At 43.3% G+C, this 13,360-nt stretch overlaps 1 protein-coding gene across 1 annotated transcript; it reads left to right on the forward strand.

Annotated features, from left to right (window-relative positions):
* Positions 1-7,243: 7,243 nt before the first annotated feature.
* LOC134298956 (uncharacterized) lies at positions 7,244-12,888 on the forward strand. Its single transcript, XM_062980614.1, has 2 exons — positions 7,244-9,295; positions 12,511-12,888. The coding sequence occupies exons 1-2, from the start codon at positions 7,667-7,669 to the stop codon at positions 12,616-12,618; spliced, it is 1,737 nt and encodes a 578-aa protein (XP_062836684.1). The 5' UTR covers positions 7,244-7,666; the 3' UTR covers positions 12,619-12,888.
* The last annotated feature ends 472 nt before the right edge of the window (positions 12,889-13,360 follow it).

Below are 13,360 nucleotides of genomic sequence, written 5' to 3' on the forward strand. Positions count from 1 at the left end.
TGCCTTATTTACTTCGCCTGTGCAATGATAACAGAAAGGGTAAATTTCAAAACTGAATATTAAAAGCAGATTATGGGGATACAAATAATTGTCCCATGGTGTGCATCTCATTTTACACAAAGAAGTGCTGTGCTTTATCTGTTCATTTGCAGTAAACCATATAACATAGATGGGAAGAATTGGAGACAAATAAGATCTACACCAGTTGGGTATGAATTCTCAGAAATTTTCAGCATCAAGTCATGACATTAAATCAATCTGAGAAGAGGAAGTGTTCCTTGACACATGGGTGAAGCAGGGGGGGGGGTGTTCTTCCTTTAAAAAAAAGATAGAAGAGGAGCTTCACTTTATAATTGTAGTTAAACATTTAGCACACTAATGTGATTTTGGTCCAAACCACTTTGCTCCTTAAATTCTTTTGGTGGAAGCAAACATTTGTATTAAGTTTGGAGGCAATCTATATTTGAGGGGAGAGGCAGCTACATCTTCTTTCTTTCTAAAATAGAAGTTCTTTGTTTATCCTTATTTGGTTTTTGGTTTTGTTTTTTGTTTTTTACACAATCAGTATGCTAACTGCAACGTTTTTGCACCATCTGTCAGAAACTGTGGTGAATTTGTATGAGTCTAGATCCAGTTTGGAGAGAGTTAAATAAGACAGCAGGTTAATCAGACTCAGTGGGGACTTTGAAGGTGTAGATAACAGAGATGATGCCCAATTTGAGAGTGAATAACTAGCCTGACTCCTAGGTAGAAGGGGATTCACATATTGGCATTCACCCATGTGGAGTCCCATATCTTGCAGTTCCAGATGGTTCCCAGCAGGCAGGCCAGGCCATGAATTATCAGCCTTCAGTTGGGTCACCCAATTCATGAATCTGGACATCTGTAACAAATTATACCTGTGGCCTTTTTCTTAGAATTTAGGGATGTTTTTATTATTGCAAGGTAAAGTCATGCCAGCTTCTGGACCTGCAAGAAACAGAGCCTGATCTATCTATCTATTTGTCTGTCTGTCTGTCTGTCTATCATCTATCATTTATCATCTATCTATCTATCATTGGAACAATCTAAGTTGTAGCTTGTTTTTGTCTATGAAAAATGTACATTACAAGTGACTAAAATTATAATACTCTAATAACTACACTATAAAGCATGTGTAAATTCTGCAATAAAACATTACTCTAGAGGATTGCAGTGTCCCGTTTGAGTGGATGATAGTAAAGCATTAGCTTGCATTTACATGTACAAATATTTATAGGAAGTATTTAAATAAAAATTAAATGCCATTTTGTCTGATGCCAGCATGTCCAACAAAAGCATCCTGGATGATATAGTTTACCTAAAGATATTACAAACAGCATTTTTAAATTATATGTTACAGGAGCAGATCAGGAAAGCATCATGTAGAAATAACCATCACAATTCTTTGCATGTGTGCAGAGCAGTATAAAGATTCTTTCTCATGCTGTACATCCACATATAACTTGAGTGTGTCCAATGAAAGACAATAAGATAATTTACCAGCCAGCCTCAAGTCTGTGACATGATTATAATAACTTGTTCTTTCTCTGATCATACTGAGGAGCTTGCTGGCCCGAATACTCACCACAAATAGGCCATTGTCTCTCCCCATAATGTTCAGTTATTGCAGTTTTTTCACTATACTTTGACTTTGCTCACAGTTCACAAATCTGGCATACTCCAGAGTTTGCTGGAAACTATGGAGTATCCTGGGACTTTGGAGTAGTCTGTACAATGGGATGGGGTCTGATACAGATGAATTCTTTCTCCAGGAGAGCACTATCACGATTTAGATTTCCCTGTGTTGCTGCATCATGGCTGCGATGCCACTACCATTCCTTCTGGCCATTCATTGAACTCTTGTCTAAGCTTTTAGCCATCGCAGGCACCTGTCCTAATGTCAGAATGCGGCACCTATGTGACCAGCTAGAGTGATCTGCCCCTCCTTCTTGCTTTTCACACAGTGCCCTGTGGTCAGCCAAGAGCAGTGGCAGCAGCAACATAGAGGAGATAACTACCCAGAGGTGGATGTAGTTGCAGTCCATCTGGACATCAATCCCATATTCACCACTACTACTGTTTTGCAACTGTCACATTCTCACTATTGCACATCTTTAAATGCATGGATAATAAAACATCTATTCAGGCCATAGAATTTTTGATGGTTGTGTGAGGTTATGAAAACTGGACAGTGAAAAAAGTTGACAGGAATCAAAACAACTCTCATGAAATATGGTACTGAAAAAGAGTTGTACTATTGCATGAATTGATTCAGTGGGAAAGTATTTATAATAATAATTATTATTATATTTATTTATACCTCGCTTTATCTCTCCCAAAGGAGAGTCAAAGCAGCTTAACATAAAAGCATTAGCATACAATTTAAAATATACAAATATGCAAACATAAAAACTGAATTAAATAAAAACAGTATTCTCATGCTTAATAAAGTGGAAAGCAGGGAAAAGAAAGAGGGAGATTACTACAGGCGGAGTGATTCAATCAAGGAAACCACAGCCTCATATATTTAAGACCAGAGTTGGGCAATTGATGACCAGGCTCAAAGAGGTTTCTTCTTCATAGGGCCAAACCATAAGTTAAAGTCTACTTGAAAGCAGTGTTGGCACTATGGAAACCTCTTCAGAAGAAGAGATCTTGATCAGACTGTGCAGAATTACACAGTTACACTTCACACCATTTTATCTCATATTTGTGAACTTGTTTTAGCATTCCTGTATGGTATTTACTAGGCTTGAGCAAATTTTTCGTTAGTTCGTTAAATTCGTTTAAAATTCGTTTCATAATTACTTTTGAATTAATATTGAACCATCTGCTCACTGCCTTACAAATATTACGAATTTGAATAATTTGTTTCTGATGTCTTCGGATGTAGCTGTAGCCCCTCTGAGAGGAGAAGCCATGTTGGCATGCCTCTCAGCCAATCAGAGCGGAAGAGGGAGGGAGGGAGATGCATGGCCATCGATCTGCTAGCATTTTAGAAATGCCATTGAGACGCGGCCCCGTAGAAGCCTTCCGCATTGCTCTCTTCCCTTCTCTCTCTCCCCTCCCTGCTTCTCTCTCTCTCTCTCTCTGAGAGAGGGATATCTCTCTGAGAGAGAGAAAAAGAGAGAGAGAGAGAGAGAAGCAGGGAGGGAGGGAAGAGAAGAGAGAAGAGACATGCCTGCCTGCGCTTGGCCTTCTCTCCTCTGGAGCCGCGTGTTTGGTTTTGCTTCTTTCCAGACTTTCCAGCCACTGGCTTAAAGGGGAATACCAGAACCAGGCTTGTCTTCCTAAACGGAATCCTTAGAGCCAGAGGATATCCCTTTAAGAGATATCTCCACTGAGGAGATCTCCCGGAAAGGATTATGGCACCAGCTCAATTGCAACAGATTCAGTGCCATGTAATCATGTGAGCTGTAGTTTTACAAAGTCCCTAGCCTTCCCTGCAGAAGAGAGCCAGTACCATGCCAAACTACAACTCCGAGTTTTCTGTCAAATTGTTTTGGATTTCAACTCCTACAATTCCTAACTCCAGACATGGGCAAAGTTTGCCCTTGCCTGGTATAGAAGCATTCTATTCTTCTTCTCCAGACATGCCAACAGTATTAAGTGATAAAATCTTGGGCATTTTTTCCTTTAATGCTAAAAGTTCATAGGTTGTTCAGCAACAGCCTACTGGCTGGGTTGCTATGAGTTTTCCGGGCTCTATGGCCATGTGCCAGAAGCATTCTCTCCTGACGTTTCACCCACATCTGTGGCAGACATACTCAGAGGTTTTGACGTCTGTGCGAAGCTAGGCAAGTGGGGTTTATATATCTGTGGAAGGTCCAGGGTGGGAGAAAGAACTCTTGTCTGTGGGAGGCAAGTGTGAATGTTGCAATTGGTCACCTTGATTAGCATTGAATAGCCTTGCAGCTTCAAAGCCTGGCTGCTTCCTACCTGGGGGAATCCTTTGTTGGGAGGTATTAGCTGGCCCTGATTGTTTCCTGTCTGGAATTCCCATTTTCTGGGTGTTGTTCTTTTACTGTCCTGATTTTAGCTTTTCTGTAGCTAAAAATGCATATAAAATTGATTCTATAGGGAGGATAAATGATTGGATTTCAACTCCTACAGCTTAGCTTTCTCTGCCAATAATGGTACCATACCAAACTAAAGCTCCCAAGATTCTGTAGCAGTGAGCCATCTTGGATATTGTAAGGGATTTATTATTATTATTATTATTATTATTATTATTATTATTATTATTATTAGACCTTGCTCCCAGGAAGGTGCCTTCGCTGTGGCTCCCAACTTATCTATCTACCTTTCCACATATTCTCCACATTGTGTGTATGTGTATGTATATTATATATACATGAGCCCCGATGGCGAAGTGTGTTAAAGCACTAAGCTGCTGAACTTGCAGACCGAAAGGTTCCAGGTTCAAATTCCAGGAGCAGAGTGAGTGCCCGCTGTTAGCTCCAGCTTCTGCCAACCTAGCAGCTTGAAAACATGCCAATGTGAGTAGATCAATAGGTACCGCTCTGGCGGGAAGGTAATGGCACTCCATGTAGTCATGCCGGCCACATGACCTTGGAGGTGTCTATGGACAACACTGGCTCTTGGGCTTAGAAATGGAGATGAGCACCAACCCCCAGAGTCAGACATGACTGAACTTAACGTCAAGGGATACCTTTACCTTTACCTATATACACATATGCAGGGACTATATATATATATAAAGTCATTGTTCTACTTCAGAAACTTTGTTTTTGTGGCTGAAACTTTGTTAAATTGGTGTGTGTGTGATAGATACTGTATATATATATATATATATATATATATATATATAGTATCTATCACACACACACCAATTTAACAAAGTTTCAGCCACAAAAACAAAGTTTCTGAAGTAGAACAATGACTTTCACAGTAAAGACAACCCAATTTAACAGGAAATAAGACTTTCAAACCAGGAACAGATTTCTGCAATTATTAAAAAATGGTTTATTATAAAAGCTATGAAAATTCGCCAAAAACAGAGGATAAGGGAAACGTTCCAAATTTTGGTGAGCTATCAGTGATAAATGTGTTCTACCACTGTACCAAGTTTGAAGAAGATCACTCAAAAAATGAGGGCGGGAGAGTCCTGTAAAATCTCCCCTCGTGCTGTTTTTTTTTTTTGGCCACTGCGCATGCGCGTCCGCCATTAACGAATTACTTTTGAAACTAACGAATTTTCGTTAATTTCGAATTTTTTGGGGGGGCAAAATTCGGAAATGACATCAGAAATGAAACGCTGGCGCCCCCTACTTTTGAAACGAGTTTAGAATCAATTTTTTCATGGATTGCTCAAGCCTAGTATTTACAACTGAGTGAAGAAATCTATCACCAAAAAGTACAAACATGAGTCTCCAGAAGTTTGACTCCAATTCCCAACCATCTTGAAAATAGAACTTGCTTTCTGGTAATGATGGGAGTCCGAAAACATATCTGGAACCAAGACCTAGGATCTGTTGTAAAAGCTACCCATGGATATTGATTGTAAACACATTATACTCGGTAGCATCTCTGTTCATTTTTTTATTTTAAAAAATCTATTATTTTCAAATATATTATTAATAATAATAATAATAATAATAATAATAATAATAATAATAATAAATTTATTCTTATATCCCACCCCATCTCCCCGAGGGGACTCGGGGCGGCTCACAGCAATAGTAAAAACAGTGACAATTACACATTGTAAAATCAAACATGAAAAACAATCATACAATCAAAACATACATCACATGTTAAAAACAAGGAGGTAAAACAGTTCTGGGCCGAAATAGAGGGCTACATGAAGAAGGTAGCTTCGTAGCAGAAGTGCTCGACAAGGTATCAATAATCATGGTAGGACACTCTCTAATTAAATTAAAAGGGCAGACAAATCAACCCCCAAGAATTAGTCATCGAAGGCCCTCTGGAAAAGCCAGGTTTTAAGGCTTTTTCAAAAGGCAAGGAGGGTGGGGGCCTGTCTAATCTCCCTCGGGAGTGAGTTCCAGAGGCGGGGGGCCACAGCGGAGAAGGCCCTCTCTCTCGTCCCCACCAACCGCAACTGCGAAGGTGGTGGAAGCGAGAGGAGGGCCTCCCCCGAAGAGCGAAGAGATCGTGCAGGTTCATAGGGGGAGATGCGGTCTCTAAGGTAGGTGGGCCCCAAACCGTTTAGGGCTTTGTAGGTGATAACCTGCACCTTGAATTGGGCCCGGAAAACAAACGGCAGCCAATGGAGCTCCTTAAACAGAGGCGTGGAAACCCTGTAGTTTGCTCCTGTTAGAAGCCTGGCTGCCGAGTGCTGAACTAGTTGCAATTTCCGGGCCGTCTTCAAAGGCAGCCCCACGTAGAGCGCATTGCAATAATCCAGTCTAGAGGTAACTAAGGCGTGGACCACCATGGTCAGATCAGACTTCTCGAGATATGGTCGCAGCTGGTGCACAAGTTTTAATTGTGCAAAGGCCCTCCCGGTCACGGCCGACACCTGGGCCTCAAGCGTCAGCCCCGAATCCAGGAGGACCCCCAAGCTGCGGACCTGCGCCTTCAGAATGAGATAAGATTTTCCCACCCAGTTAATGATATTTCATTCTATAACGTCATTCTTAGCTCATGCTAACAGAATATTTGCACAATTTTAACCCAAACAGGGTTTTGAAAAAATGATGTATCATGATGGCCTTGTTTGACTTACCAAGATATTTGGAGCAGCTAACATATGGTTTGCTTTTTAAAGACATGCTTACACTAACAGACATTTCAGAACTTCTCCTTTTATATAACTATTTATATAAATGAGTAATTCTGTTCTATAGGACTTCCAAACACCTTATCAAAAAGTCAATATAGCTGTAATGAGAGAAATTGGAACAAAGAATTAGCAATAAATATCTCACCCTGAGTTGAATACAGCTATTCAATTGATTAAACTGCTTTAGATGTGCAAATAAAAGAAAAGGACAAAAATGTAACTGCCTGAGTCCTTTAAAAAACCATAAGGCAGACTAAAATTTGGAAATAGCAATCTAAGGCTGCCATCCTTAGGTATATAGAATATAGAATATATACCTAAACACCAGTGAACTCCATTAAACTCAATGGAACTTGCTTCTGAACAAATCCATGTCAAGCAATCATACAATCACCAATAGCAGCTACATACCCACATTAGTATCCTCTTTACTGCATGTGTCTCCATTTGCACAACTGTCATGCAGCCAGATCCCAGGGCTGAATTTCCAAGCCCTGAATCTGACTTCATAACATAAACATGCGAGCACCTGGCGGGAGAAGATAAAATGAGCCTGGGAACTCAGGGGTGAAAGTATAAACAATTATAATTGCTGTAGTGTGGGGGGGATAGAAACCTTGGTGGAAATGTGATCCAGAAGGTGGGGTTTGATGATGATATTTGCGTGTGATATTACGTTGCATCAGAAGTGATAAAATTAGATGTATGTAAACATTAGGTCATTCTCGACTTTTCCAAAGTCATGTATTCTTCAATAAAGATTGTGTTTGAGAGCAGCTGTCTTTGATCTGCGTTCAGACTGGTCCTTTGAAGTAAGCCTGACATTAAAGTCGAGAATCCCATTTCTCACCCTCCTGCGGAATTCGCAGTGAAGTGATAATGAGCGAGGAAGAAGATCAAAGCCCAAATGAGGCAGAGAGGCCTTTGCAAGGGGCCCGGCCGAAGAGAGAAGAGACGCTGCAAGCCATAGCTTCCTCTACGGGGTACCCCAAGCCGAACGGCGTGACCCAGAGAATTCCCAGGCTCGGAAGAGGCGTCTCTGCGGCTGCAGAAACCAGTTGGGGATCTGGAGGAAGTATGCCGGAGACCGTGGCCCTGCGGTTATCCATCCTGGAAACTAATTTATCCAGGCTGTCGGAAACCGTGGGGAGATTGGTGCCATTATTGGAAGAGAATCTCCAGAAGGAGGCCAGCCGATATGGCGCCGAGAGAGAACCAAGCAAAGAAGGAGATTGGAGCCAGAGGGGCCAGCGGGCGTCAACGCAGAGCCCCGTGGCGGCAAGGGACGAGGGAGATGAGGAATACTGGCAGGAGCTGCAGTTCCGGGACAGCATGGCGCGAGAAGTGGAGCGTCAGCGAGCCCTGGGGACCCTGAGGCCGCCGTCTCCAACAGAGCTCCCAACCCCCCGAATGGGCGTCGGGGTGGAAAGGCCACTGGGGCCAGGGATCGGGTCCAGTGGATTCGCAGACGAAGGCGGAGAGGAGCGGGGGGTCCAGGAAGAGGAGGAGGATGTGCCGTACGACGAGGAAAGGCGAGATGAGGGGGCTACAGCTAGGCCAGTATGCGGATGGGCGGAAGAGCCGACAGCGGCGGCAGACTTCCAGGAGCCGCGCAGAATGACCACCGGAGTGGGGCGCGGCGTGTTCCAAGGAGCCGCCCGAGGAAACCTGATGCAACCCTTCCCCATGCCGCCCAGACAACATCAAAGGGCTGCAGAATGGATGCCTAGAAGGGAAGATCTCAAGCTGGAATACGGAGGGGAATCAGATGAACTGAACTTTTTTCTAATTAGCATTAGAGGATACATGGAAGACAACGCACACACATTTCCCTCCGAAGCAAGCAGGGTTCGAGCCATCGGCAACACACTAAAGCGAGGAGCGGCCAGCTGGTATGTGCAATTGCATGCCAGACGCGACCCATGCCTGAGGTCAGTGCCCCGCTTCCTCGCCGCACTGGAGAACCGGTTCAGGGACCGGCTAGAGCAATTGAGGGCTCGAGACCAGCTGAAAGGAATAAAACAGAGGGACAAAACGGTGCCCGAGTACGCAGAGGAATTCCTCCACCTCGCGGAAAGGGTACCGGAGTGGTCTGAAGTAACCAAAGTGGAGCTATTTAAAGAGGGACTACGCCCCGAGATTTTCAGCTGGGCAGCACACAGAGACGACCCCGAGACGCTCCAGGGATGGATTCAACTAGCGGGGCGCGTCGAATCTACCCTGGCCCAAGTAAAGCGCTTCAGGAGCAGCAGCGGCCAGCAAAGACCGGTGGCGAGAGGTCGAGGAGAAACGAGGAAGCAAGAAAGACCCGGAGGGAGGCCGGGGATTCCCTCCAGAGGAGATGACAACAAACCTAAACCGGGATGCTTTGTATGTGGGAAGACGGGCCACCGAGCAGCGGAATGCTGGGCCCGGAAGGGGGAGCCGCCAAAAGCCCCAAAACCCAAGCCAGCAACCGGGAGGCGTGCGGAGGAGGAGGTGCAGGCCCCAGAATCTTCGGAAAGATTGGTGAGTCGGGACAAACGCATGATAGTAGTACCAATTTGCCTCTCGGGGCTAGAAAATCGGGCCACCTGCAAGGCGTTTGTAGACTGCGGGTGTTCTAGGAACATTATAACCCCAGAATTAGCAGGAGCGCTGAAATGCCAGCAGATGGCACTTGACTCCCCAATTGCATTTTCGCAGCTAGATGGATCAGTCGCTGCTGGGGAAGTATCTACAAAGGAATTACGGGGAGTTCCATGCAAAATAGGCAAATGGGGAGGAAGAATATCCTTTGTGATAGCCCCTATTGCCACATACCATGTAATATTGGGGATACCATGGCTCGAACAAGCAAATCCTGAAGTAGATTGGAGAGGAAAAAGCTTAGCATTTAAAGAACAGCAGATGCAATGGGAGATAAGCAAAATTGCAGAAGAGGAGGACGAGGAAGACGAAGCAGGGGAAATAGACCCACAGCTATTGCCACCTGAATACAGAGACTTTGCGGATGTTTTCAATCAGAAAGAGGCCAGTAAATTGCCTCCCAAAAGAAATATAGAAGTAGGGATTGAAATAACCCCAGGAGCAGACTTACCAAAACCAAAAGTGTATCCCATGTCTGTGCAAGAGAAGGAGGAATTGAGAAAATACATTGATAAAAACCTGGCTCGAGGCTTCATTAAGCCATCTAATTCTCCTCTCGGGGCTCCAGTGTTATTTAGGAGAAAGAAAGACAATTCCCTAAGATTGTGCATTGATTATCGAAATTTAAACGCAATTACCAAGGACAATAAATACCCTATGCCCTTAGTAAAGGATTTAATTACCGTATTGAAGAAAGGGAGCATATTTACTAAACTGGATTTAATTGAAGCGTATCATAAATTAAGGATCAAACCGGAGGATACTTGGAAAACCGCATTTTCCTGCGCATTCGGCCATTTTGAATACGAAATTTTGCCTTTCGGGTTAAAAAATGGAAGCGGCTGCTTTATGCAGCTTATAAATGAAATACTACACCCGTTATTGTACAGAGGGGTGTTCATATTCCTTGATGATATCTTGATCATTTCTGAAGATAAGGAAAAGCACGTAAAATTGGTCCGGGAAGTTTTGCAGAGACTAAGAGAAGCAAAGCTGTACGCAAAACTGTCCAAATGTGAATTTAATAAAACTCAAATTGACTTTCTGGGATATCGGATGTCTCCAGAAGGGTTAGCTATGGATCCAGCTAAAGTAGCAGATGTGAAAGAATGGGGAGTGCCTCAAACAAGGAGGCAATTACAATCATTTCTGGGGTTTGCAAATTTTTACAGACCCTTCATAAAAGGCTTTGCACAAATAACCGCACCCCTTACAGAACTTTTAAAAACAAAAGGGAAAGGGGAGACAGCAAAAGTGAAAGCTCCCGGCGCCAAACTGAGTTGGACGCCAGAATGCCAAAAGGCATTCGAGACCTTAAAAGAATGCTTCACTGAAGGACCCATCTTAAAACACCCTGATATCAGGAGCCCTTTCATAATCCATTGCGATGCCTCAGACTGTGCATACGGGGCAGTGCTATTGCAAAAGGATCAAAATGGGAACTTAAAACCCTGTGGATATTTGTCACGGAAGTTCAGCGAAACTGAAAAAAGTTGGCCAATATGGGAAAAAGAGGCATTAGCCATATTAAAAGCCTTAGAATGCTGGCGACACTTCCTCGAAGGAAGCGGAATCCCATTCGAAATTTGGTCTGACCATAAGAATCTCCAGTATTTAAAGTCTCCTAGAAAATTGTCCCCCAAACAAATCAGATGGGCGCAATACTTCAGCAGATTCGATTTCCAATTAAAGTTTTTTCAAGGGAAACAGAATGTCTTGGCAGATGCTCTTTCACGCATGCCTCAACACGAAGGCCTAACCACAGCAAAGGAGGGGACAATATTCTCTGACAAACAATGGGGCTTAGCTGTCAGGACAAGAGCACAAACCCAAAAGGAGGACACGGCTTTTGTCGAACTCGGCGGGGAAGATAACTGGGGAAATGAACTAAAACAGTCTTATAAAGGAGATCAATGGATCGCGTCCAACGCAGAAAAGGGGGACCAGAAGGGGGGATTTTGGTTTGTAAACAAGAAACTGTATATCCCAGCAATATTAAGGATTAAGATTCTGCATCGTTTTCACAACAACCAGAGCGCTGGTCATACAGGAATTACCAAAACAACAAAGGCAATAGCAAAACATTGTTGGTGGCCAGGAATGAGGAAGGACATAAAGAATCATGTTGTCCAATGTGATGATTGTGCCAGAAATAAATCGGGAGGAGGGAAGCCTATGGGATTGTTACAGACAGTAGCGGAACCTACCAGGCCTTGGGAATGTGTAGCTATGGACTTTGTGGGAGAACTGCCAGTCAGCAAAGGACATCGTTATATTTGGACAGTATTAGACCTGTTTTCTAAACAGGCCCACTTTATAGCACTGACGAAGCTACCATCGGCTGAGAAACTAGCTGAATTGTACATAAACCATATTTACAAATTACATGGATGTCCAAGTAGAGTAGTCAGTGACAGAGGAGTACAATTCACAGCAAAATTTTGGGAAAAATTCTTGGAAATGCTAGGAGCAGAAAGGAGTTTAAGTTCTGCTTTTCACCCCATGACAAACGGGGCGGTAGAACGTACTCAGCAAACGCTTGGGCAGTTCCTTCGAATGTACTCTAACATGAGACAAAATGACTGGTCTAGGTGGTTGGCGTTTGCGGAACTAGCCTTTAATTCAACTATACATTCAGCAACAAACAAAACCCCCTTTGAAGTAGTTTACGGGTATGAAATACAACCTTTACCCCAATTGCCGAGGTGGACAGAAAATGAAGGAACAGAGGCAGGGAAATGGAAAACGCAAATGATGGAATGTTGGAATCAAGTGACTGCATCGTTAAAAGAAGCACACAAAAAGTATAAAACGTTCGCAGACAGAAAGAGGGTGGAAGGCGATAAATTAGATAAAGGAGATCTAGTGTGGTTAAGTACCCAAAACATCAAATTGGGGTTACCTTCAAGAAAACTGGGCCCCAAATATATTGGACCATTCAGAATACAGGGGGTTATCAATGAAGTGACTTTCCAATTGGCATTGCCAAAAAGTTTAGGGAAAATACACCCAGTCTTCCATCGCAGCTTGCTGAAAAAATATATGGGGACTTTAGACAAAATGGACCCATAGAGTTATTGTTTGATTTGTTTCAGGACTATGGTGAAAGAAGAACCGAAGAGGAGGACGAAGAAAATGGGGGCGCCATGTCATGCAGCCAGATCCCAGGGCTGAATTTCCAAGCCCTGAATCTGACTTCATAACATAAACATGCGAGCACCTGGCGGGAGAAGATAAAATGAGCCTGGGAACTCAGGGGTGAAAGTATAAACAATTATAATTGCTGTAGTGTGGGGGGGATAGAAACCTTGGTGGAAATGTGATCCAGAAGGTGGGGTTTGATGATGATATTTGCGTGTGATATTACGTTGCATCAGAAGTGATAAAATTAGATGTATGTAAACATTAGGTCATTCTCGACTTTTCCAAAGTCATGTATTCTTCAATAAAGATTGTGTTTGAGAGCAGCTGTCTTTGATCTGCGTTCAGACTGGTCCTTTGAAGTAAGCCTGACACACAACTGTGCCAATTCTCTGATTCATGGTCCTGCACTTGCATTTCTGGATACCCACATTATCCCATCCTCCTGCACTCTCACTGCTCCATAATGTTTAAATTATTTTAAAGCACCTTTCAATTCCAACTATGGTGATTTTGAAAAGATCAAATACTAGTAAAAATGAAAAAGAAAACTGCTCAGGAAAAGCAAGTGGGGTCAGTGGGAAAAGAAGAATCCCCCCCCCCCTCGAAATCACTTCAGTGCCAGCATGCCAACACAAAAGTGGAAAGGCTCAATTACACCAGAAAAGTGATGGGAATGTTGTGGGATTGACAGCTATTGATGGTATTTCCTATCAATAGCAGAGGATGGGTTAATTGTGAGGAGGAGGCAGACCAACAATGGGATGAGCATTGTATTAGGGACTGTCCCTTCTGCTTCAGTGC

This window comes from Anolis carolinensis, chromosome 1 (assembly GCF_035594765.1).
Source record: "Anolis carolinensis isolate JA03-04 chromosome 1, rAnoCar3.1.pri, whole genome shotgun sequence".
Lineage (NCBI taxonomy): Eukaryota > Metazoa > Chordata > Lepidosauria > Squamata > Dactyloidae > Anolis > Anolis carolinensis.